The sequence below is a fragment of the Acanthochromis polyacanthus genome, chromosome 23 (assembly GCF_021347895.1).
Source record: "Acanthochromis polyacanthus isolate Apoly-LR-REF ecotype Palm Island chromosome 23, KAUST_Apoly_ChrSc, whole genome shotgun sequence".
Taxonomy (NCBI): Eukaryota; Metazoa; Chordata; class Actinopteri; family Pomacentridae; genus Acanthochromis; species Acanthochromis polyacanthus.
Window position 1 is genome coordinate 3256130 of NC_067135.1, and position 26374 is coordinate 3282503.

At 41.0% G+C, this 26374-nt stretch overlaps 3 protein-coding genes across 3 annotated transcripts in view; 1 reads left to right on the plus strand and 2 right to left on the minus strand.

The window, feature by feature from the left end:
- The window catches only part of pde5ab (phosphodiesterase 5A, cGMP-specific, b), a 100530-nt gene extending 94969 nt beyond the window's left edge, over nt 1–5561 (minus strand). The window contains exon 1 of the mRNA XM_051944050.1: nt 5445–5561. Coding sequence (XP_051800010.1) covers nt 5445–5449 — 5 coding nt within the window. The 5' untranslated portion in view covers nt 5450–5561. The remainder of the gene's footprint in view (nt 1–5444) is intronic.
- An 8171-nt stretch (nt 5562–13732) lies between these two features.
- Nucleotides 13733–25677, minus strand: zcchc4 (zinc finger, CCHC domain containing 4). The gene is made up of 13 exons (XM_022208234.2): nt 25472–25677; nt 24936–25054; nt 24757–24839; nt 24141–24413; nt 22567–22647; nt 17361–17433; nt 16465–16615; nt 15712–15812; nt 14700–14821; nt 14428–14503; nt 14290–14341; nt 14066–14207; nt 13733–13975 (listed from the first exon to the last, which is right to left on the minus strand). The coding sequence occupies exons 1-13, from the start codon at nt 25557–25559 to the stop codon at nt 13852–13854; spliced, it is 1485 nt and encodes a 494-aa protein (XP_022063926.1). The 5' UTR covers nt 25560–25677; the 3' UTR covers nt 13733–13851.
- si:dkey-219e21.4 (E3 ubiquitin-protein ligase TRIM62) lies at nt 17757–21513 on the plus strand. Its single transcript, XM_051944061.1, has 6 exons — nt 17757–18285; nt 18898–18993; nt 19071–19307; nt 19409–19428; nt 19503–19633; nt 20665–21513. Exons 1-6 carry the CDS (start codon nt 18073–18075, stop codon nt 21261–21263), a joined length of 1296 nt encoding a protein of 431 aa, XP_051800021.1. The 5' UTR covers nt 17757–18072; the 3' UTR covers nt 21264–21513.
- Nucleotides 25678–26374: the final 697 nt, after the last annotated feature.

Below are 26374 nucleotides of genomic sequence, written 5' to 3' on the forward strand. Positions count from 1 at the left end.
GAAATTCTTGGAAATATCTTCAAAAAATGAGTAAAAATCTTCCAAAAGAATCCCAGAAATATCTAAAGTGATTACATATTTATCAGCAAAACTTCTAAGATTTTCTTTAAGAACATTCACAAAAAAAACCCAAAATCCAGCAAAATTGGCTGGATTTTGGTTGATTTTTTTGTGAATGTTCTTAAAGAAACATTTTCAACATTTCTTCTTTTTCCGCCAAAAAATGTTCACAGATTTCTCAAAAATGTTGAAAATGTGTGCCATCTTTTCCACATTTTCAAACTTTAAAACAGGTCTATTTTGACCCGCAGGACAACACGAGGGTTAAAGTAAGGTGAGAACAAACCAGGAGATGTAACAGCTTATATTAGGCCTGCACTGTCTCTGAAACTTCTGAGCACATGTCAGCAGCCCCTTATTATCAGTGATCTACAGCAGGTGGAATTGTAAATCTTGCTCCAAACACTCGGGAGAGGGCTCTGGCTGTGGCCGTAATAAGCCATCGAATGATTCACCTTCCTGCCGCCGACCACATTCTGTTTATCCCTCGCCTATTCGCAGATTTATTGAATCAATTCTGAAGCTCATATAAACGCCGAGGCGCCGGCTGGCTGACACTTCACCTCTGAAAAGAAACCAGCTCCAGATCCGACACGTCGGTCCGGGTACCACAGAGAACAGCCTGTCAAGTCACGCTTCCAACACACTGCATTCTGTAGAAGCTTTATGTCAAACAAAGTGTTAAACCAGGGGTGTCAAACATGCGGCCTGCGGGCCAATAATGGCCCACCAGAGGGTCCAATCCGGTCCTCAAAGCGTAAAAAGTCCAGACAAGACATTAACTGCAGATTGTAAATTTGCAAAACTATGAATTTAAAATAATTTCTAGACAATGACAGGTAGTTTTGATCATAAAATAAAATATTAGATTGCTCATTGTTCTTTTGTCGTTTGGGTCTCATTTTGTAATATTTTGTTGTTTTTTTGTCTCATTTTTGTCATTTTGTTTCTCGATTTTGTCGCTTTATGTTTCGTTTTTGTATTTTGTTTTTGTTTTGTGTTTTGTTTTTGTGTTTTTGTCTTATTTTTCTCACGTTGTGTTTCGCTTTATTCATTGTTTTGTGTCGTTTTTGTTATTGTGTGTTTTTTTGTCTCGCTTGAGTCCATTTTTTGTCACTTTGTAACTTTTCCTCTCATTTTTTGTTTTGTTTTGTCTCATTTTTTAGCATTTTATTTCTTGCTTTTGTCATTTTGTGTCTCATTTTTGTAACATTTGTTTAGTTTTTGTTGTTTTTTGTCTCATTTTTTGTCATTTTGTTTCTCATTTTTGTCTCACTTGTGTTTTTTGTCTTATTTCTGTCACATTGTGTTTCGCTTTATCCGTTGTTTTGTGTCATTTTTGTCATTGTGTTTTTTTGTCTCGCTTGAGTCCATTTCCTGTCATTTTGTAACTTTTCCTCTCATTTTTTGTTTTGTTTTATGCCATTTGTCTCATTTTTTCTCATTTTATTTCTTGCTTTTGACACTTTGTGTCTCATTTTTGTAATATTTTTTCTTACTTTTGCTGTTTTTTGTCTTTTTGTCTCGTGTTTTTTCATTTCATTTTTCGTTTTTGTTGTTTTGTGGTTCCTTTTGTCTCACTTGTGTTGTTTGTCTATTTTTTGTCATTTTGTTTCTCGCTTTTGTCATTTCTTGTCTCATTTGTGTCACTTGTGTACTTTCTTGTCTCGTTTTTATCGTTTGTTCATTTTTTTGTCGATTTGTAACATTTTTGTCAAATTTTTTAGTCTCTTTTGTTTTGTGTCATTTTTTTCTTGTTTTTGTCATTTTGCATCTCATGTTTGTAATATTTTATCTTGTTTTTGTTATTTTTGTCTTTTTTTGTCATTTTGATTGTAAAGTAAAAAACTATATCAATCAGTTCCAGATATCTGGGACTAAATGTTTTGTTCCTTAGCAGACACTTTGATATGGAAAGTAATGTGTAAATGATAAACTGAGGCAGAATATTGTTGAAACTGAACTTATTTTTCTTCAGAAATTTCAGGTTGTTCACGATGTTTTGTAAAAAGACAATTCTTTAAATGTGAACATTTTTAGAATGTACTTTTTGTTGCACTAAAACACAGGAAAACAGTTGGAGTTGTGGTTATTTATAGCTTATTAAGCTGTGATTTTGCTGGTTCGGTCCCACTTGGGATCAAATTGGGCTGAATGTGGCTCCTGATCTAAAATTAGTTTGACACTTCTGTGTTAATCAGACGTGGAAACTTCAAATTTGTCTTCTTGAGTATCAATTTTAGGTTTCTGAGTAGTTTCCCGCACAGTCTGCCACATTTAGCTAAAATCTCGACGGGTTTAACGAAGCGTAAAAACAGCTTTTCCACATCTGTTCCCTCCATTCCCCCTCCCCTCCCCCTCTCCCTTAGATCACAGCTCTTCTTTTACAGCTCATCTCATTTTTTGAGGTTTATTTTTAACCAAGCACGGCTTGGAATAGCTCTCGTCCTGAAATGGAAATTTGGGATGAACACAATGGGAACTTGGCTCCGTCAGCGTCACCCCCCGGGGGGAATAAGTGACTCATGTAACCTCAACAGAAACGACAATCAACGAAAAGGAAGAAGAAGGAGGGAGGGTCGAGGAAATGTGAATCAAACAACAAAAACACAGATTAATGCCAGCACTTGTGCATATCCAAACATCACACGCTGCATGTAAATCTTTGATCCTGCTTTTTTCTTTTCCTTTTCTGACCTGTGCAACCGTCTTTCCTTGGAGTGATGAAAAGCACATGGCCTTTGCTTACATGTTCCCATTATAAAGCAATAACTTTGCCAGCGGGGCTCGCAGGCCTAATCCAAATCTAGCCGAGGAGCGGGGCCATTTATCAAATGGTTTCATCCAAAATGGGTTTTCAGCGGCTGGAGAAAGAGCAAATACACCCTTCTGTAAACACACGCCGCTGTCCGCACTGTTTATATCCAATCAGGAGGTAGAAATGTCGCGCAGGAGAAACACATCGGCGTATTGGTAACAGACGAATGCTTGAAATGCCAGGTTTAAAGGGGCATCTGTTGGTTTATTGCCACAAGGAGGCGCTAAAACCAGCTGAGAAAACACCATATGCAATCAAGAAGAATGATGCTCCATTTATGGAGCAGATTTTGGTGCTTTCAGACTAATTCTATTTAAAAAATGTCCACAAATCAGCAGTTTTTATTGGTCATGTCTCCCAAAAATACAACGCAACTTCATTCTCTACGATGTTTTGAAGGAAATTTCTGCTGCATTCCATTTTTTTGTAACATATCAAGAATCGAATCAATGCATCTTTGCTGTTGCTTTCTTCAGCCAGCCAATCGGATGTTTTATTAGACGGGGCGGGACTTTGTTGACCTCGTGACCCAGAAAATGGAAAAACAAGCTGCAAAAGGGTCGAATTTCAACCCAAACCTTGACATTTTACAAAATCTAAGCAGTTTGGAGCCTAAATTGGGGTCAGAAGTTGTCTCTCAAGTCAAAGCAAAGTTTTACTTGCGCAAGGAACCAACATGAACAGAGCACAGTCTAAACGAGTGACTGATAATATAAAGAAACAGTTTAGCTTGTATACAGGCACATAAACAAGTCACAGTGGTTTTATTAGTTCATGAGCAGCCAGTTTAAACCGCCTGCTTGCAAAACCAACTTGGTATTTTTTCATTCCCAACGTTAATCCTGGAAACTGACTAGATTGGGTTATAAGAGCATTTAATCATAACATTAGCAGAATTTCCTAACACTAACCAAATACAAAGTTTAATTATGTTGGAATTTAGTTTCAGTAGGGAAGCAAGGTTGGTTTTGGTTTAACTGATGGATGCTTTTGTTTGAAATTGATGGAGAAAAGTTCAAATTCTAATCGTGCTGAATGCCTAATAGTCTCCTCAGGTTGCCCAAAAGTCAGTGAACACATGTTTAAGTAAGGATTTGATGTCCAAAATCCAAGCTACATCACTGCACGGAGCTATTTCAAATCCCTTTCTGTTTGCAATCACCATCTTGCTGGTTCGATGTGAGATGGCTCTATATGCATCAACTCATGGTGCTGGTTTCCAGCTACATGCGACATCTTTTCTATTATGCATTCGTTTGATCCACTGGAATATATAAAATATCAATAAGTGCAGCTTTAAATCATCAGCAGGGAGCTCACATCTGGGTTCGTCAATCTTTTCAATCCCCAATCAGGATCTTAACCTCTGCAGCTTTACACAATTCCTCTACTAGAACCAGACTCAGAGCTAAACCAGCCCCATGAGCTGCATCCCATCCACTTCCCACATCATTTAAGAAAGAACGGGGCTGATAAACATCTCAGATCCTATGAGGCGAAAACAAAGCAAAAAGCCCTCTTGAGATATTTCCACCTCCAAGCCGGCCAAATTGCAAAACAAGCAGCAGGACTAGAGGAGAAAAGGCCTTATATAGTCAGAACAAACTCATCCTCAGACTTAGATGGCCAACAACCAGAGATCTGAAGCTCTCCAAAGCTCGCTGATAAGCCACCAGAGCAGACGAGTTCAGAAGCTAAGAGGGAAAAAATGCCAAGAATTCTGAGCTCGGAGGAGGGAAAACACTGGACGAGGTGAAGGACTCTGACGTTTATGTGTGATGAGTTGCGTAAGAGAGAAAGAATCTGATGTCGGGGGGGAAAAAAGGCGAAAAAGAAACCAAAAGCAAAGAGGACAGAGAAGGAGAAACTGACCAGTCCATAAGCCAAACTCTCCCCCGGCTGATGTGGCCAATCACAGTAGTCCGCTCTCTGAAGGAGGGAGGTCAAAGGGTGAGGATTTCCCGGCGTTGCCTTTTTTCAACCTTCCGTCCCCAAGTTTCTGGACCTGGCTCAGATTCAGCCCACAAGTCCCACGACCTCGCTGGGACTGGTGCCGTGCGACGCGGGGCTGTGGGATCCAGGCCGACCGCTTTTTTCTTTCTTTTCAAAGTGACGGCATGTGTTTGTTTACGTTAGCTTCTGTGGGCGGCGGTGGTAACACGTTGTCAAAAGCGTGAGAGTTGACATGCTGCAGCCCGGCTTCATGGAGCCGAGGGTAAACGGTTGGGAGGCAAACGGAGGGGAAACAACACTGACTTGGAACTTTTTTTTTTGCTAGCGTGTAACTCCCCTTTGAGACAGTATTCCTGTTAAGTTTTTCTTTAAATGCCAGCACCACTTTTCTTTCAAAGTCCCTCTCAGAAGGAAGTGCAGTCAGATTGTTCCATTATGTAGTCGATTCGCTGCCTCACCACAGATTATCGCACAACTCCTCCTTGAAAAAGCACAACACTCTGCTTCCTTCATCACTCACACACACAACGGGGGATAAATGTGGTTGTGGTCTGTCTAAACCAGCAGTCTCCCCTCACCCCTACTCCCATCCTCACCCGAGCATCGTACTCACCCCATGGCGGTGGAAAAGAAGTCCTTCTGGCTCTGCTGAGTAAACCCCCGGCATACACTCACATGCACTGATGGAGTCTACCAAAGGGGGTTTCCTCTGCTGCTTTCTGCCCCCACCGTCCACCGTTTTCTCCCCCACCCCACCCCTCATCCACCCTTCTTCCACTCCAGCGGTGTCCTTTTTAGGAACTGGAAGAAGAAAGAGAAGAAAAAAACAATAATTAAAAAAAGAGTGTTAGAAAAGCAGGGATGAGATCGTAACAGTTTGCTCCCAGTATCCCACAGCAGGGACCCTGTCAGCCTCCAGCGACACAACACCATCCCCTCCAATCATCCCTCTGTTTTCCTCACCCTTCTCCTCCCCCCTTACAGCTCTCCAGAGACTGTGCAGACTGTCTGCACTGGGATTCCTATCTTTCCCCACTTACTCCTGTGACAAGATCTCTGATATTTGTGTGACTTTGCCATTTATTTTCCTTTTGTTGCTGCTTTTTTCCCCCCAAGTTGAAGAAGAAGAATGTGACAGAGTAAAGCAGATTAGCCCAAACTCAGGGATCACTGCACTCACCTCACACCCCAGGTGTAAAACAGTCTCAAATTAGACGTCTAGACAGAAAACAAGTAGCACTCTGGTGGCCTACCCTCAGGGCCGCGATGGAAAACAACAACAGTTCAACTGGGAATAGTTATCTCAAAGTTTTCCAAAGCTATCGAGGTAAACTCAGCCTTAAAAAGCCACATGCTCCACTCAGTTTTGTAAAGAAATGCTGTTCAACTAGACAGGTAATGGCTTTCAGGTGTAGGTTTTGAGGGTACAGAGCAGACATAGCAGAATGTGAAACAGCCAGCAGTCACCAACATCAGCTTGTAGCTTGGTTGCTAATGGGACAAAAGGTTTGCACAGGCTACTCAAAAAAAATTGTTAGAGTCAAATGCTATCTCAGAACTGTCTACAAATGAAGTCACTTGTTTTGGGTGATTTGTACTCCAATGTTTTCCATTTTGGACACATCCTTAGCAATCCTTTCTGTCAGATGTTAGTATTAGTTTGTTATAATCACATGGCAGACTTCACCAACTTTGACACAATTAGCCCAAATTTACTTTGTCATTGAAAGTAAGTCTACTGAATGTGCCAATCCCAGCGTAATCCATCCATCCATCCATCCATCCATCCATCCATCCTCTTCTGCCTATCCAGGGTCGGGTTGTGGTGGCAGCAGGCTAAGCAGGTCATTCCAGATGTCCCTATCCCCAGCAACATTTTCCAGTTCCTGCTGGAGTATCTCATGCCGTTTCAAGGTCAGATGAGATATACAATCCTTCTAGTGCGTTCTGGATTTACCCTGTGATCTCTTCCCAGTTGAACGTGTTCGGAAAACCTCCCTAAGAATGGTACCCTAGAGGCATCGTAACCCAAACCACCTCAGCTGGCTAGTTTCACAGCCTGTCACGATGACGAGTCCATAAAGAAAGATGAGGTACTCTAACTCATCCCCAGTTGACCTGTTTACATGTTAGGCTGCAAACCACCAACTGTTTTAAATACTGGTGTGACTATTTCTTTATGCAGATGATACCAAACTACACCTTCCACTGAAACCTGCTCGTCTTGGCTGCTTCAGGTGCTTGCTGAACTGAAGAAGTTTAAAACTGGCTGGTACAAGCTTCCCCAAGCTTAAAGGGATAGTTCGGGATTTTTGACATGAATCTGTATGGCATCCCCGTCAGCAGTGTTGTTCATTCACACAGACTTACTGCTGACAGCGTCCAGTGAGCAGAGATCCTGTCCGGTTTTGGTCCAGACGAAGGTAGTCCAGCAAGTTTGCTTCAACTTGTTCCACTTCTCTGTCCACCCTCTCTCTCTCTCTGCCCGTTCTAACTCCATCTGGTGAATTTCGGCATCAGTATATTCGGGTTCATAAAGATATCCCCTTGGCTGAATGCTGAAGTCAATATATTCATCATCGCTGTTGTAACTTTACGAGCAGCAAACAAAGTGAAACCTTCACGGCTGCCAGCTGGAGGCAGCGCGGAGTGATATGAAGGGAGAGAAAATAGTGCCAAGCGTTTACGAGGTCTGACTTTTTCGTGGACAACGGTTTTGTAATGCAAATATATCACTCTTTCGAACACATATTGGTTTGAGAAGAAAATGTTTCATTTTCGTGACCCCAGCAAACTTGCCGGACTACCTTCGTCTGGACCAAAACCGGACCGGATCTCTGCTCACTGGACGCTGTCGGCAGTAAGTCTGTGTGAATGAACAACACTGCTGACGGGGATGCCATACAGATTCGTGTCAAAAATCACAAACTATCCCTTTAATGAGTGAGCTAAAGTGTGCTAGTCTTTGGACCTTTAGACTGCTGCAACATCTCAATGTTTTCCTTTAAATCTACTGATCCAATAAACAATTCTAGGTGGAAGGAGTGGAAATGTCAATCTGTTGGTCCACCACTTTTCAAAAACATTTGAACGGGCCTTCATGGTCCCCAGAGGATGAATCTGAATGACGCTGGCTGCAGATGATTCACCTCAAATTTTTGTCAGAACACTTGGTTGAACATTAGTCAGAATGAAACATGCAGAACAAAGCAATAATAAAAAAAAAGCTTATATTTCACTGTTTTGCCTCATGGACCCATGCATTACACATGATTAGTTCAGGAACTCTCAAAAGTTGAAAATCTAAGCTTCTGATTTGGAAAATTTGTCTAAATTTTGATCAGTTTTAAGACAAAATTGACATCCATTAATGCAAAGATTTAATATACTTGCTTTTCCTATCTATGTACAACAACGTAGAAAGGTTTTACTATTTCATGAACAGCTGTAAAGGCAGCAGCCAATCAGTTAATCAGTCTTTTATTACTGCTTTATTATGATTCATACATCAACTGATGTGTGGTCCAGTCTCACATGTATCATATAAAAGTCTGAATGACAGAACGCTGTCACTTTAACCGACCGATGACGCAGCAACGTTACGCATCCACGGCCTGAAAAGCTGCATTGTGTGTGTGTGTGTCCAGCAGGTGTGTGTGGAGCCACCTGCTGTGATAGGTGTCTTTGTTCTCAGTAGATTAAAGCAGCTGAAAAAAAACCCTCTTTGCTTCAAAAGGTCAGCGCAGGTTCAGACAGGAAACACTTACAGAAAGGATGGAAACAGAACCGACAACCGCCTCTTTCAGCTCGGATCCTTTCAGCTCGGATCCTTTTTCTCTTTTGACAAAACACAGTTTCAGTTCAGATGGAATAAAACAGCGGTCTCTTTGACACATCCTCTACAGAGGAGCTTGTATAGTAACCCGTTTTAGATACTAAAGGTGTGTTTGGTTATTTGAAGTGTCCTTTAGTATGAGATCAACAACAAAACAAGCTGATACCAATAAAGAAGTTCCATATTTTGCAAAAAATCGATTATTCTTGTATTCTCACTCTGTGCAGGAGTTGTATCAGTACAAAATCTGTTCCAGATATTCATGAATCCCTTACTTGCATCGCTGCAGACATCCTTTGTGGCCTGAAAGGGCGATTTCATGTCTGTTTGAAGATTCAGACTTGCCTCTGTTCATGAGAAACATCTGATATAAGAAGAAATGTTACGAAGACGACTAGAAGAGCAGGTCTTTAACCAGCATCCCTAAAATCCATGGAGTCGCTCCAGAGAAATGAAGGGAGGTCAACTTTTATCAGCCTCCATCCAGATGTTCAACTTGATATCTTTACTTTGAGATTTTTAGCACCACAAACCTTTAGTATCACACTTTATGATCATTTATTAGGACTTTAATGGAATCCAGCAGCAGATTTAGTTTTTGTTCACAAACTTTATTCTTGTCGTCGTGGGACTGCAGGATTTAAAACTGTTCCTTCTATTTGACCTCATGCTTATTAGTTTTAGTGGAGAAAGTTATTTTAATTGTCCATTAGTCTGTTATAAACCAAATAATAAATTGGATTAGTCAAGAGGTTTAAATTTCTTACTTTGTCATATTTTAAATATGACAAAAAATATAAAAATGAAGCGTTGGGGGGCATTGTTGGGGCTTTTTTTTATTGATCTTAGGAAAGCATTTGATACTGTGAATCATCAGATTTTGTTGACCAAGCTATCTAATTTTAATTTTTCAGTGAATGCCTTAAACTGGATTAGTTCCTATATTTCTTCAAGGACTCAGTGTGTTACAGTACTGGATATACAATCATTACACCGTGATAACTATCTTGGAGTACCACAAGGGTCGTTGCTGGGGCCACTGCTTTTTAGCTTATTGATAAATGATCAACAAAGTTGTTGTCCACACAATGTTATCTGTCAAATGTATGCCGATGATGCAGTCTTGTATGTTCACGCAAAAGACAAAAAGCAAGCTGCCCAAGAGCTGACAGTTGCTATGAGTAATGTCTTTAAATGGCTTGATAGCTCTCAATTACATCTTAACATCTCTAAGACTGTGTGTATGTACTTTTCCAAAAATACAACTGGAGAAATCAATCCTAATGTCTCTGCACAAGGCCAAACAATTAATGTTGTACAAGAGTTTAAATACTTAGGAATTACTTTAGACTCACAACTTCATTTTAAATAAATAACAGGTGAGAAAGATTACTAAAAGGATGAAATTTAACCCGTCCAATTTTAGATTTACCCAGAATAATGTATCTTTGCAATCAGCTAAACTATATTTTGATGCAATGATTATGCCCCACATGTTGTACTGTGTAACAAGTTGGGCAAAGGCCTGCAAAACAACCATAAAACCTATTGTAACAGTTTATAAACAAGCCTTAAAGGTTCTAGATAAAAAGCCAAAAAAGTATCATTATTGTTATATTCTTAAGAAATACGAGCGATTAAACTTGGATAGCATAAAATACACTGATTCTGTTCTGCTTTACAAAATTTTTCATGACCAAGAATTTGTAAAGAAAAATTCTAGCAGATCAACCAGAGCAGGTTCCAGAGGTAATTGTGTTGTACTTTTCAGGAAAAGTGCTCTTGGGCAGTCAGTTTTCTCTTTTCGTGCATCGCAAACCTGGAATACTATACCAAGTGTCATCCGTGAACAACCACATCTTAATTTATTTACTAAACATCTCAAAGTGTGGCTTTTGGAAAATCAGATCTGTGATCATAACACTATGTAAATTTGCCGTTGATTGGGCTCGTCTTTGAGGACTCTGTAATTTGTTTTAAATGTGTAGACGTGGGTTTTGTGCAATTTGGTCATGTGTAATAGTGATAGTGGGATGTGTGCAACAGAGTTAGAAGGGACATGTATGGGGTAATTATCTGTAATGTAGACGAGGATATGTGCAATAGTGATTAAGCGAAACGTGCCATAAATATGTTGAATGGTGGCAATGGGAAATGTGCAATATAATTAAATGTGACAGTATTGGAGAGACACGTGTAGTGGACTCTCAGTGACAGTGGGATACGTGTAGTATGACAATGGGCAATAATGATAGTGGGATATATGTACAATAGCAACAAAGAGATATTTACAATACAATCGTGTTGGGAGCTGCTTTGGTTTCCCAGCTTTTGTTGGTTATGTCCACTATGGGTTATCCTTTGCTGTTGCTTTTCTTGTATATACATCTATCTTTTTTCCCCCAATTATGGTTTTATATTATTCTATCTTTGATCTGTCAATGGGACTTGAGATGGAAATTACCCGCATGGCTATAATCTCTCGTATTTACATGAAAATGTACATTAATACGAACTGTCCCATTTTAAAAATAAATGAAATGAAAAAAAGTCATTTTAATGTTTAATCCATCCAAGCAGTACTAATTATGGATTTAAAGGTTAGTTCAAGAGAAAATATTACTTGATGTGCTCATAATTTTAAAGGATTATTTCGCTCAAAATACTACTTGCTTCTTGGTTGTGAAGAGTTGCATTTGGACCAGTTGTGTAACCAGCATAATAAAGTCATTATCAAATAAAATAATAGAATCATATGCTATGGTCTTTTTACAACTGTACAATTTCAATTAGCTTGTATCCTAAGTGACGCACATCTGAGTAGATAGAACACAAACTAGTAAGAAGAAAACAACCTGGGTAATTGTCACAGAAGATTAGAAACCATCCATCCATGGCCCATGTCGACCACCCAGCTTCTCTAACCGTTTAGGGCTGTGCTGAGGTGCCAGTCAATCACCGTTTCTTTGCTGTGTTCATGCAAAGTTCACGATTAAGGGTTGATGCTGTACACATTTAAGTGATCTGCTGAAACCCTTATTGTAACTCAAGTCCTAGATTTCTTCCAAGTAAGGGGAGTTTTAAGGAGTCCAGGGCAGCAAAACACTGCTACAATACAGTATCACAAGGATTGCATGACAAAACAAAACAAAACAAAAAAAAAGCGGAAAATCAGTTTGGCGAGTAAGAATGTTGGAAAATAATTTCTTGACCTGTCAGGAGTCTTGGTGTCCAAAAACAAAGAAACCAGTCATTTTTTTTGCCTGCAGAGAATCATACCGTGAAGAGTTCATGCAGGCGTCAAAATAAAAGTGTAAAATCGCTCAGTCACTGTATACATCCACAGCGAGGGGGAAGAGTTCCTGTGTCTGGTTGCCTTCACTATTCAGGCTGGGTAAACATCACTGAAAGCAGCAGCGTGCGACTCACGAAGGATCTGTCTTTCCCCCATCATCACCATAAACATATACAGCACAGTGCATGATTCTGGCAGGATGTGCTGTTCACCCATCTATCTGCTTTATAAGAACTGAATGTCTGGTACAAACGGTTCCCTGGGGAACATGGGCCACTAGAATCTCCTGTATTCCAAGTGTTGTGGGGGATAATGAGGCAGCAGCCTGAACAACACCGCCATCAGGTGGCAGAAGTTAGACTCACCGTAGAGCAGAATTCAACACTACATACAGTGTGTGCTGCTTTTGGCTCACATCTCGTGGTCAGGTTAGATTTCAGCGTGTCAAATTCAAGAGTCCTGAAGACATTTTCGATGACATCTGGAATATAACTCATGAGAAGAAGAAAAACTAAAGGAAAAAGCCGTCAAACCAGAGCAGAGAAAATGGATCCTGAAGGTTTTGGAGCTGCACTCGGTCTGCTGGGCAGCTTTTCAAAAGAGACACAAAAGCAGCATTAAGGTGTTTTGGTTCTCGGTTCTGTTGAAGGAAACCTGACTGGAGGCCTGATAAACTACTCCCTGTTCTGTTAAAGCGGGCAGAAACACCTGTCACTACCTGTACAATTACAGTTAGATCAGTTAATAATAAATTTGGGTAAAAATCAAGTCTTGGACCTTACATGTCTGCAAGATATTTATGTGCGAAAAGACTAAGTTCACTCGCGTCAACGCCATGGCTGAACATCTCCTTTGGCTAAACACTTCTAAATATATAACTTTGAAACAGCAAGATTAGTTTTTATGGGTCAAATGAACAACTAGGTTTAATCAAATGCTCTCCAGACTGAAGAACCACCTGAACCACAGTACAACAGATTAATAACACAGGATGTCCTCCTTTATATCATTTTAGCGTTACCTCAGAACTGATTACGGCCGGTTCTCAGTTGACGACGTACGGCGTTTCGTCGTTACATCCAGGGTTTGGAACGAACCAAGACTTCTAGAAGAAAATTTCCAGAGAGTCATTTAAAACACCAACAATTTTTTTGAATTAATTTTGAACACTTTGAAATCGTGTCGCAGTTTCACAATCAAAAGGCTGTTTTCCCAGACTGTTACAGGACAGCCTTTTGCATGTTCCGACCCTAAGAAATGCCCCGGTAGAACCTCTGTTAGGGCTGTTTCTGAGGGATAAAAAATACCTACTCCAGGGTAAATACTGCTGATCAGCCCTCAGAAACTCCCATGAGGCTCTTGTGGACAAAAAGCACCATTTTACAGATTTTCTACCGTCTGGATATCCTTTCTGAGCGCTCTAAAATTGTCCTCTTAAACAGAAAACTCTCCACATAGCCTCACAAAATAAACCTCCATTGCCGTATTTCGTACCTTCCCGTTGAACTGGAGTTACATTTAGTGACCATTATGCGTTGAAAACACACAGAGTTAGCGTCAAAGCTAATAAGTATCCCTCATATGCGGCTTGTTTTATTGCCCCCAGATGCCCAAGATAATAATTTAACACAGACAAGTTTAAGTTCAGTTTAAATACAAAGCCAGCAACTTAAAAAAGAGTGGACAGCCATCATGATTAAAGCCGTCATCTACAAAGCAAACAGCAACTCAAGTGTCAGTTCCCCATTTAAATGAAAATCCAATGAAAATCCTCACTTCATGTCATTTTTATTCTGTCACAACACTCTTAACATCAACCACTGGGCTTTAAACAGAAATATCCGTTGCTTGTGGCGACACAGCTGATGAGACATCGCGTGACTGCTGACGTTACGTGGACTGAGCAGCCAACTTCTTGGCTCTGCGAGCTGCTCCAGACTTCCTCTTCCCTTTAGGCTTAAAGGAGAGACGACAGGGCACGTTGTTACCTCCTTTCTTGGCTTTGGGCCGAAAACTGAAGAGCAAAAAAAGGGCAGACAACGAGTTAAGATGTCAAATCATTCTGGTGAAGCGTAAAGACTGAACCTCTCGGGGTTTTTCCCACCTGCTGATCCTGTGCGAGTCTTTCAGAGGGCAGGATCTGCGTTTGTGCTTCAGGCTGCCGCAGTTGAAACAGCCGTCGTTTCCTTCACCACAGGGGTGGTCCGGGAGGGCACAGCGGCCACAGGACTGGCAGTGTTTCCACGCTGTAGCGACGAAATTGAAATAAATTCACTCATTAATCCTAAACAAAAACACCAAACACGCCGAAACGTCTGATTCACGTACAAGGCTTCACGCATTTCCCACATGCTGAGCAGTGCTTCCATTCACGGCCGTCCTGGAGAGAAAACACAAGCTGTAGCGTATGCACAGGATTTAATGGACTGACTTTCAAAATAAAATGGACGTGGGGCAGTTTTATACCTTGGATGGGCAGAGGTTGCATTTGGCGCAGTGTTTGTTCAGCGACCAAACGTATCTGTCACATAAAGAGCAGAATCTAACAGGACAAAGAGAAGAGAAATTACCTTTAAATGGAACACCAGGAGACATCATAAACTGGACTGCTCTCTTGGGAACTTTCTGTACTCATGGCGACTGCTAACGCCAGTTCATGTGCGAGGAGTCGAAATCTGCAGCTGCAGTTAGAGCCGACAGAGTGAGTGAACACAGATAAACAGTGAGTGCTTTTGTACCTGTACCCGTCCTCTTTGGGCAGGACGACGTCTCCGGGTGAAATGTTGGTGAAGAGCCTGACAGGAGACTGCTTCCTGCCCGTCTTCCCATGTTTATACAGAGGATGGTTGTCATAGTCCACCTGGTCGGACGTAAAAGCGGATTTTAATGTGACTACATGGTTACGGTCTTTTAGAATCTCTCATGTGGATAAAAACGAGCCTGAAAGGAAAACACTGCCTGGAGTTACTCGGAAGTCTAATAATAGAAAGTCACAGTCGGGTTGTAGCATTAATGTGTGAGTCACTGCTGCAGCTCTAAACCAAACTAGGTTTATATTACTGATAGGTTTGAGGTGACTTTTGCTGCTTCTATAGAAAGCAATCTGACCTCTCAGCTTTAATTGAACGGAGGGGATTCCAAGGTGCTGTCACCCCCAAATCACACGGCTAATGGCCCCTTAGCAACCCAAAACTCACATACTTGGAGGCATACTTGAATAAGTAAATAGTCTAAAATGATCTGAATTTTGTTCAAAACTGGCACAAATCTGTTCAAAATGACTTGAAACTCAGAGTTTGACATTAATTTACTTTAAACTTGTACAAATGTGCCCAAAATGACTTAAAATTTCCCTAAAATTGTCCGAAATTACTTACAATGCAGACAGATTTTCCAAACTGACCTGAAATTTGCATAAAATTTTCACAAAATTATCTCAAATGATCTGAATCCAAAATTACCAGAAACTTGGCTAAAATTGTCTGAAATTGCTTTCAATTTACACGAAATGGATAAAAATGAGTCGAAATGTCTTGAAAATGACACAAATTTTCCAAAATGACATGAAATTTAGATAAAATTACACGTAACTTCCACAAAATCGTCTAAAATGATCTGAATCTTTTCTCAAATTGACGTGAACGGAAGCTGGCCTTATTGGCTGTCAGGTCAGGGGTTACCCAAGGTTGTGTATCCCACATTTGGGAAGGCCTTAAATTAGCTGAGTGCTAACGATACAACTGCTGCTACCTGGTAGTCCAGCATGGTCAAAGAAGGGAGACCCTCCTGGATGCGAGGCTCAAAGAAGTACGGGAAGATCCACATCATGGGCAGCTCAACGTCAGACCTGTCTGCACACACAAACGCATGATTGTTAGCCTTAAACAATGAATTTAGAATTATTAATTTAAACTATGCTAAAGGTAGAAGAAACAGCAAAGGCCGCTCTAATTAACGTTTTATATTAATTGCACTTAAAACTACTTTGCATAGAATAAAAGGACAAAAAGCATCACCAACTCTACAGGAGTCATTAGCTTTCCTGAGCTCGTTTTACCTCCACACTCTACTCTTTTGGTTTCGACTTCTTCAGAATTATTAGCAGGTCTTCAGTCACTGTCCCCACGTTCCTCGCACCATCCGGCAGAAAGTTCTTACAATTTTGCAAACATCTTGGAGTGCTTAACAGCTAAAGAGCCAGATACTTTACTCTGGAGTCGGTGGAGACCAAAAACAGAGCTAAAAAGAGGTTGAACTTATGATTTGCTTTCAAGAGGTTAGTCTAAGGTGAACACTCATGCTAATGCTCCTCTGCTAGATGTCTAATTAGGATAATGTTAGCCAAATCAATAAGTTAATCCAACGTTAAATTCTTGATGTTGATGATGTCTTCTCTAACGCCCCTAACTGCGTTAATGTGCCTCACTGTAAATCAACAACAATCACTACTGAATACAGCTGGGAACTGAACCAATCATGACATCGCTCCACTGCTACACTGACCACAGCTCTGGAGCTTCTTCCAGGTCTGCGCTATCAGAGAGAAACTGTGAGCCAGAGGCTTCACCAGGCCGCCGAACGGAGGGTCAGCCACCATCACCACCTTCTCCCCATCGGACTCTCTGAGGAAAGCCTTCAGGACGCCACTGGAGGCCTGACAAGGGAGAAAACTTTGTCTTATAAAGCTGGAAATACAAAGCTTCATCATATAATTAAGCTAGAAATTAGGGCTGAAACACATGTGGTCACATTTTTGTTGCAAAACAGAAAAGCAAAGTCAGTTGTAGAGCTGCACAATTAAGAGGACAACAAGCACCATCAAGAATTAAATAAACATAATGATACAGATGATTAGAAAACTCCACTTTTAGAAAACAGTTCATGCAGACAAACTTTCTATTTGGGTAAATCTGACACCGGAACACGTTCTTTCACAATTTTCAAAGTAATTTTTGGTCACACGTCTGAATCGGGAGGCTTCTTGTTAGAGACACCATGCCTCTGTTTTGCAATGGGAAATCCTTAACAGATCCGTGGATCCAGACAATAAGCCGCATCACTGCCAAAATCTAATCACTTTGTGTCATTTCTGACCTTCCCTGAAAATTTCATCCAGATCTGTTTGTCTGTTTTTGAGTAATGCTGCACACAGATGGAATAACAGACAGACGGACAAACGTCTGAGAGCCATCCGAAGCCAAAAATACAGAAAATTTTCTTGGCTTTCTAAGCAGAAGCACCCCAGTCACTCAGTAATTATGATTCTATTCAAGTCATGTGGTTGAAATTCCTGTATTTTTATAAAAAATACTGCAACAAAAATAGAAAACTTAAATATTTCAATGTAATTTTTCCCCCAAAATTGTGCAACGCGAGCGGAAATGCAAATTAACTGTTACCTCTCCGCCAAAGAAGTGATTGTTGAACATGTTGTAATGACAGAAGTCGTCCTGAGCGTAGAACTGGGCGTATCTGAAACGGAAACAAACAGTTTTATCTCTTAGACGGCTGCGAACACCGGAGCAAGTTTGAACTTATCTGCGGTTGGCATCGAAGCGGCAAACACTCGGTGGATCCTGAGGTTGTGTATCCAGGTAACGGTGAGGTGTGTGCAGCAGGCTGAAGCTTGCAGCACAAGAACACACCCTCCCAGCGCATTCTTCACAGAAACAAGCAGCAGGGACAGCACCGGGAGCTCAGGTAAGAACTACTTCCAAACATTATTTGCTCACGTTTAGAAAGTTTCAATGAGCGTATTTGACTAGACGTGATGGATACATGGAGATGAGGCAGAAAGGTGCAAAGCTTCTTCGGTTGTAAACAAGAAAGTGCTGGATTAGAGGGAAAAAACATGGTGTTTTGCAGCCAAACTTGAAAGGAAAACATTCAGACGGTTATGTTTTCTGCAGTGCATTTGACTGGGACAGAAATAAACCCAAGTCCTGGACTCAGTTTATGCAAAAACCTTGGCATGAACAGGCAGGTTTTTACAGAAACTTGAACAACTGGTTCATTCTGTAAACACAGCCACAAAAAAAAAAGCCTGCAAAAACAGAAAATATCTCGGGCAGAAATGTAACATATGTTTGCTGCTTTTGTCAGCTCTCAAAAATGGAAGCTGAGGAGTCACCATGTGGGGGTAATGGACGGTCAGCGGCAGGTCCGTCGGCGCAGAGCGATCTTGCGGCGCCCTCTGCAGGCATCGACAGTCTGCTGCAGGATGGCTTCACTTCTCTGGACACCGGCAGTGACAGAGTCGTTCAGCCTTTCCCACGTTCTCCTAAGCTGCAGAGGAAGGTGGCCAAAGCTGCACAGCCCTCTCAGGTAAACACATGAAGTAGTGTATAGACCTAGAGCACCGTTCTAAAGTTAGAAATGTCCTTATTTTTGAAAGAAAAGCAGTTATTTTTTCAATGAAGATAACATTAAATGAATCAGAAATCCAGTCTAGACATAGTTAATGTGGTAAATGTCTATTCTAGATGGAAATGTTTAATGGAATATCTCCATAGGGGTACAGAGGAACATTTCCAGCAACCATCACTCCTGTGCTCTAATGCTACATTGTGTTAGCTAATGGTGCTGAAAGGCTCACTGATGATTAGAAAACCCTTGTTCAGTTATGCTAGCACATGGATAAAAGTGGGAGTTTTGATGGAACGGCAGTGAACATGCACTGACAATGATAAAGCGTACAGTAAGTGTGCTTTAGTTGTAACTTTTGCAGCTGAAAACAAACACAATCATATGAAACACAAAGCTACAAAAGTTTTTTGTAGTTCTCTGAAGAACATTAAAAGTTGCAACAAAGAAATACGTCTTAAATATGAAGAATAAAACAAGCTTTGCTGCAATCAACCTTCCTGTGGACAAAATCTATCAGCAGCAACTTCAGAATCTAAGATCTACAGTGTTTTCTGATGCTGTTCTGTGCAGGAACAGTTAAGCAGACGTATGGAGGAGCTGCAGGCGGAGAAATCCAAGACGGAGGCTCATATCGAGTCACTGAAGAAACGCAAAGCAGATCTCTCTGTAAGTTTATGACTAAATACTCAAAACAGTCGACTGGTAGGACTGTGATGGCGTCTAAAATATCCTTTCACTCCAAGAGGACCTCCGAGGTGATGAAGCAGCAGGTCCGAGAGCGCTTTGAGAACATGCGGCGCGTCCTGAAGCAGGACGAGCAGGTGGTCCTGGACTCTCTGGAGCTGGACCTGAAGCAGACCAGGACCAGGCTGGACCAGGTTCTGAAGAACTGGAAGCAGCACCAGGACCAGGTCGGCGAGAGCATCGGCAGCATCCAGAGAGCTCTGAGCAGGAGCCCCGAAGCAGAGGCAGACGGGAAGGTCTGATCACCCACTGACCAGCACCACTGTGTACAAATACACAACCTGGAGGTATTTTACTGCCGCTTAAACCAGTATCTCTCCTTGTGTCTCCTCTTCAGGGCTACTCTGAGAACCTGAGGTAAGACGCTGCACCACTACAGCTGGAATCCACATCTGTCTGCCTCATTTTAATCCATGTGATCACTCTTTTAGTCCCAAGAAGCCGGACGCATCTGAGAGGGAAATCCGACTGAATAAAGACAGATTCGAGAGGCTTCTTAAAACCCTCTCCTCCATCTCCAAAAACCTGAAGGCCCAGTTACAGAGGAAGACGCTACTGCTGGGTAATAAGAAGCTTACTCTACATGATATTGATCTGAGGTGTTTGCAGGAGCAGGGTGAGTCAAGTCAGGTAGACCACAGAGGGAAAGAACAGCGTTACAAGAAGAAACGTCATCTAAAGCAATTATTTTCATGCTGCCACCAAAATCTATCCATCTGTGTCATTTCATATGGCAGCACTGCTTATTATAGTGACTTTGTGAAACCAAAATAGTCTAAAAAAATCTAAATAACCACCAAAAACAAGACTCAAAATCAATCCTTAGGATCAGTAATGGGGGCAATCTAAGCATTATTATTAGAGTTTCTTGTGCGAAAACACATTTAATCAAAATATACTTGGAGATTTTCCAGTTGCGGTTGCCGGTTACCACAATAAAGCTCTATGATGTGAGATTTTTGCTGTATTTACAGGCGAAAACAAGTGAAGACGAGTGTACTAAATCTTAAGCTAGCAGCCTCTTGTTGGTGCTGCCTGACACTTTCAATGATCCAAATGACAAATGAAAGTTACATCAGCTGCTAACTAGTGGGAATTAATAGATTAAATCTGTGGTAAACCAAAATTAAACTTGACAAGGCAGTAGACTGCCAAATTTCCATTTCCAGCAACCATCACTCCTGTGTTCTAATGCTACATTGAGTTAGCTAACGGTGCTGAAAGGCTCATTGATGGTTAGAAAACCTTTTTGTAATTATATTAGCGCACGAGTTTTCATGGAAAACTGCCTGAGTGACCACAAACTTTTGAACGGCAGTACATAAATGCCTGAAAATAAAGATACTATATTACACTGGTGCAAGAATGTAAACAGTGTTAATCCAATGATTCCTGCAATGACGAGACAGCCATCCCTGTATAAACACTATCGCTAAAACTCTATAACATCCAGCAAAATTATGTTTTTAAGCTGTGTTTTGATTGTGAATTTGTGTGTTTGTTAATAGCAGAAAACAAAAACACAACATACATGTGTTACTGCAGTAACAAATGTGTTTATACTCATCGTAACTAAACAAATCTTCATTTCAGACACCGCTTCCACTGTGATTGACAGGCAGACTTGCCATTCCCAGCTCATGGTGACCTCAGAGGGGCGTGGCTTGTCGTTCTCCGGCTCCGCCCCCTCGGCTCCAGAGCATCCTCTCCAGTTTGATAAGGTGTGCTGCGCTCTGGGCTCCTCTCCCATCTCAGCCGGTCAGAGCTACTGGGAGGTGGACGTGCGCTGCTGCTCGGCCTGGGCGGTGGGCGTGGCCTACGGCAGCCTGGCGAGAAAGGGGCGGGACAAGGGCGCCAAACTGGGCCGGAACCGCAACTCGTGGTGCGTCGAGCTCCGCCACGGGAATCTATCGGCTTGGCACAACGACCGGAACGTGGCGTGTCACGGCGTGGGGCAGGGCCCACTGGGCAGAGTGGGAGTGTGGGTGAATTACGACAAAGGCCAGCTGATGTTCTACGACGCCGAGAACATGGTCGTCCTGCAGAAGTTCTCGGCAGCCTTGACGCCGGTGTTCGACAGAGCTCATCACCAGTTCACTCAGCCTCTGTATCCGGCTGTGCGCTTCCTCAGACCACCACAGAACCAGGTCTGGCCAAACCACCTGGAGTTTTGCCCCCTCAGCTCCCCGTGATGTAGTTTTAATCCAGAGACAACGATGTGGACGATCTAAGCAATCACGTTTAAGAAGCTCCCAGCCATCAAACAAACAGCTCAGGCTAACAGTTTCGGAGCACGAGCTTCGACAAAATGATCAGGCCACTCTTGTTTTCTTCAATTTCTTGTTCATTTTAATGCCTGGTACAACTAAAGGTACATTTGTTTGGACAAATATAATGATTTTGACAATAATAGCTCATGAAAGTTTAATTTCAGAGCTGATATCAGACATTTTCATGGTTTTCTTGATAATAACCAAAATCACTTCAGTTCTTACATCAGTAGCTGTGTCATTGTTCTGCCAAAAACAGCTTTTGGACATTCCATGTTTTCTTTTCTGTCTGTTTTAGTCCCATGTCTGATGTCTCTCCATGCTCTCCACCAGCTTCTGATCACAGCAGCCCATTCCTGTTGCACTAATTCTAACTAATCTGCTTTATTTGTGGGGCTTGTGGTTCTCCATTGAGCGTTTGATGATTTTCCACAGGTTTTCAGTTGGATTTAGATCTGGTGATTGAGCAGCCAAGGCATGGTTCAATGTTCTGGTTCTCCATCCAGGCTTTAACTGACCTTGTCTTGTTGGAAAATCCAGTCATTGGAGGCAGGAAAGAGTTTTCCATCTGATGGAAGAAGACTGTTTTCTAGAGTAGCCCCAAACATGCCTGACCAGCTAGCAGTTTGGTAGAACCATGTTGGGCTTGTTTTTTTCCATTGTATTCTTCAGGTAATATACTTTTAGTGGCACCAGACAGTAAAATGAACAAGAAATTGAAGAAACATTTCATTTCCAAGACTGTACTTTGGAAAAAAACTGGACACTAGTGCTCTGTAGAGGAGATTATAGGGGTGTCATATATCATCTTTAACTTTTATGTGCTACCATTCTGTCACATTAATCGCTTAACAGGGTAATATAATGGTCTCTTTTGAATCCAGCCTTGGTTCTTTAGACGTTTAGATTCTTATCCATCACACAGTACCATCAGAGAGACGTCTGATTGGTCCCAACTTCATTCCACATCAGGACAACAAGCACCAAACCATCAGCCAAAATCACAAATCTCATCTTCATAGAGGCCTTTCCATGAAGAGACAAAAGACTAAATTCATTCCAACATGCTTGGAAAAGAAACGATCTGCCAAGCATGTTGAAAAGCCGTGAATATCCGGTTTGCTTTTAGTGTCTTAATCAGTCACAGTGCTTCATATAGAGCATTATATCCAAGCTCCATAGTAGACTACAGCATGTGACCTGACAACAAACATGACAGACGTACCTGAAGTCGATGTCCAGCAGCAGACTCTTCATCGGTTCATGTTTCTGCTCCAGGTTCCGCAGCTTGATCAGCTCCTGCAGTCTGACAAAAACACCAATAACCATTAGAAATAGCAAAAACATCAATAAATTTATGGTTTCAAGTCAGATATTCAACTCAGATTTGATCAATCAGAGCATGTTCACCGTATTTTATGACCGCTAATCAAATAAAATGATCGAATAAACTGAGAAACGTGTGCTTTCTCTGAAATGGTAGTTAATATAGTAAAAACTGTCTCAGGAAACTGTGCACTGACCTTCTGATGAACTCAATTTTTAAAAGGACTTGTTGCTATTAAAAGTTTTTAGAAGTCATTGTTAGCTTTTGGCGTATAAAGATGTATTTCTCACTCATTTCAGAAGAGATGGACAAAAACTCTAAGGGTGACACATCTTCGGTCCTACTTTGAAGACTTTTAGGAGCTCAATTATGTTTTTCAGCTTTTGGAAATGAAGAAACTCCATTTTAATAAAGAAGAACATTTAGAAGGTCTCCAGAGAAGTCCTCCCCTGTTCACAGTCAGAGCTCAGTGTTCAGACAGTTACAGTCACTTCAGAATCTGCTCAGACAACCTCACTGTTTGCTCATTTTGTTGTGTTTTAATTCTAAATTTATACAATTGGCATTTTATACTAAGAAGCCGTACTCAATTATACTTTTTCCTTTGTTTCAGGGCAAAAATGTTCACATTTAAGCAACTATCATTTTACAAAACATTATGAACAACCTGAAATTTTTTCAGAAAAATACATTCAATTTCAACAACATTATGTCAAATGACAAAAAAAGACAAAAAACAAGACAAAATATTACAAAAAACGAGACATAAAATGACCAAAACAAGACACATACAACACAAAATAAAACAAAAAGAGAAAATTTCTGACCAAAAAGTTACAAAATGACAAAAAAAAAATGGAGAAACAACAAAAAATAGACAAAAAATGACAAAAGTGAGAAACAAATGACAAAAGTCAGACAAAAAAAGACAAAAACAAGTCAAAATATTACAAGAACGAGACACAAAATGACAAAAGAACATTTTAATATTTTACTTTACAATCAAAACAACTTGTCATGGTCGAGAAATGATTGAAAATTTATAGACCCTACCCTTAACAAATTTTGGGTCTCTGACCTGATAATAAAGTTTATATCTATCTATCTATCCATCAATCTATCTAGTTTTACTAATTCACAATCTGCAGTTAATGTCTTCTCTGTAAGTTTTACACTTTGAGGGCCGGATTGGACCCTCTGGAGGACCGCTTTTATTAAACCATTTCTAAACCTCTGACTGTTGCCAGGAACTCAATGAGAAAGCACTAAATTAAGAGTTACAATCCTTTTGTAAATGACAGTTCTTTAGTTGTAATAAATTTGCACTGGAGTCTTAAATCTGCTGCAATAAAAGTCTAAGGATGCTTTCTGACACCATGGTAAGGTGTTGCTATGATGCATTTACTGTGAAGGGATGACTAAACAAAGGAACAAGCAGCAACATCAGAGCTGTCTATCAGACTGAAACTCACCTGGGTGTTCCCACACACAGCACCTTCCTGTACCCCAGACCAGCCAGGGTGTCCAGGAGAAAGTGTGCGCTGCGGTCGGTGAACAGGTACTGGGCGTTGCTCTTCTTGTTGTCCAGAGGACGGAGCAGCACGCTGGGCCTCCTCAGCTGAGCGGCGCTGACGGCGGTGGACCTGTGAGCAGAGTGAGCGCTGAGCTCTGCAGGCAGCAGCAGAATCTGACAATCCTGACAGAACTTCTTCTCATCCAGAGGGAGGGAGGCGAACTTCCTAAACCTGAGCAGACACGGTACGAGACAAGACACAAGTCAGTCAATATTTACACTTTTAAAAGAAAAGAATGTGTAGCGGACTCAATCTGCATAGAAATAAAAAAAAACTTTCTTATATGATATATGTCTCAATTTTTTTGCACTAAAACAAAGGGAGCCATTGGAAGTAGCTGTAATTTATAGGTCACGATGCTGTGATTTTACTGGTCCGACCCACTTGAGATCAAATTGAGCTTGCATTTATGCGTACTAAAAGATTTTTCTCTATGAAACAAATCCAGTTTTTATTATTTTACAGCTTGCTGATGAATGACAGACATATATCCAGCATGCAGCTGATTCCTCACCTGTTACAGTACTCCTGCTGGGTGAACGGAGGCTGCTTTGACTTGTTGTCTGCCTCTCTGGCCAACAGTCTGGCCTCAGACACCTGAGAAGCAAGAAAATTTGAAGTAACTGTTACTTGTGACCATTTAAAAATAAGACATCTTGCTTTAATTTACAAATACTAACCCAGACAACCCACCTTGTCATCTTCCCACTGGAAAAAGCTGCAGTCTTTTCTGTCTCGACAGGCAGAACAGGCATAAAACCTCCTGCCTTCTTTGCTTCCTTTGGCGACTTTCTCAAACAGCAGTGTGGGACCTGGAGGAACGCATGATGTGACGTAGTAAACGGCGAGCCAAACTCCGCCGAAAAACACTTTAATTCTTAACGAAAATTTCCGAAAGCTCACACAAACACGCAGAAAAGAATTGTAGGGAAGGGGGATACATTAGCTGCAATTCGGCTTCGATATTAGCCCCACATGTCACATACATATTGAGTACAGTTGTGTCAAAGTTGCACTGACAGCTAGCATTGCTAAATTTTGTTGACAATTCGCAGGAATTCGAGTTGTTTTGTGTTACATACGTAGGCCGAATTAATTAAAAGATGTTGCGGAACCGTACAATGCCCTTAATAATCTTGTTTTAAGGTGAAAACAAACGAAAAGAAGCAAAGCAACTTTAAAACAAGCGATTTTAACGTAGTCTGGTGTCGCGCTGCGTTTAAACTCACCATGCGGACAACATGGCGCCGGTTTCCCGTCGTCTGGAAGAACAACTTCTATCCCAAAACTCTCATCTTGTTCCTCGGTTATGTCCATGTCGCGACTTTTACGCAGGTAGTTGATTTTACTCTAAAAATTTAACACAAGAAGAGCTCAGTGTGCCCAGTGGAAGCCATGCCGTTTTCAGTCGCGCAGATATAGCATCACAAGCCCGGTGTCGCACCAAAAGCTCGTCAGCCATAAATCAAAACAATGCAGTGTCAGAGCGCTCGTCTGCTTAAACTACAATTATTCTCATGTCTGTGCATTATTCTACCTACTCTGTGTGCCAGATTATAACTAATCCAGGTGTTTTGTTGTTATTTAATGCAGCAAAATAGCTTTAAAGGGCCAGTTTATCTCATATAATGGGATTTTACACCTGCCAAACAGAGATTATAGCGAATATACTGTGACTGGAATGCTATTTATGCATGAAAAATGAGCAAATTTCAGTCATGAAGGTTGTATTTTAGAGACTACACCTCATAATATAATTGTAAACTAGACAATTTACTTGCTAAATATGACACATGCCAAACAGAAAAGGCCTAAACATCGAAAACACTATCACAATATTGCCTACAATAATCCTAAATATAAACCTGATTACAACGTAAAAACAAACATATTACTGGTAATGATTCGGTTACAAGAACTTAAAGTTTTACTAAGGCACACTGTCATCACAGACATAAAGCTCAGTATATTTGCAGTTTATGACTGTTTCATCCAGATAAAAGCAGCTGTCCATCTGTATAAACTAGGCAGTACAACTTTAACAAGAATTCTGCTTTTGGCACCACATTACAGTCTGTTATTGCATTTATTTGATGTTTATTTTGTTATTGCCGTAATGAATTTCAATTAAA

Bases quoted from the DNA above. Each gene is read 5' to 3' on its own strand.
- si:dkey-219e21.4 (XM_051944061.1), top strand. From the start codon at position 18,073: ATGGAAGCTGAGGAGTCACCATGTGGGGGTAATGGACGGTCAGCGGCA. The intron at 18,994-19,070 runs GTAAGTTTATGA...TTTCACTCCAAG, and splicing joins AACGCAAAGCAGATCTCTCT to AGGACCTCCGAGGTGATGAA. The intron at 19,429-19,502 runs GTAAGACGCTGC...TCACTCTTTTAG, and splicing joins GGCTACTCTGAGAACCTGAG to TCCCAAGAAGCCGGACGCAT.
- zcchc4 (XM_022208234.2), bottom strand. From the start codon at position 25,559: ATGGACATAACCGAGGAACAAGATGAGAGTTTTGGGATAGAAGTTGTT. The intron at 24,840-24,935 runs GTGGGTTGTCTG...CTTGCTTCTCAG, and splicing joins TCCAGTGGGAAGATGACAAG to GTGTCTGAGGCCAGACTGTT. The intron at 24,414-24,756 runs GTGAGGAATCAG...GTGTCTGCTCAG, and splicing joins CAGCAGGAGTACTGTAACAG to GTTTAGGAAGTTCGCCTCCC.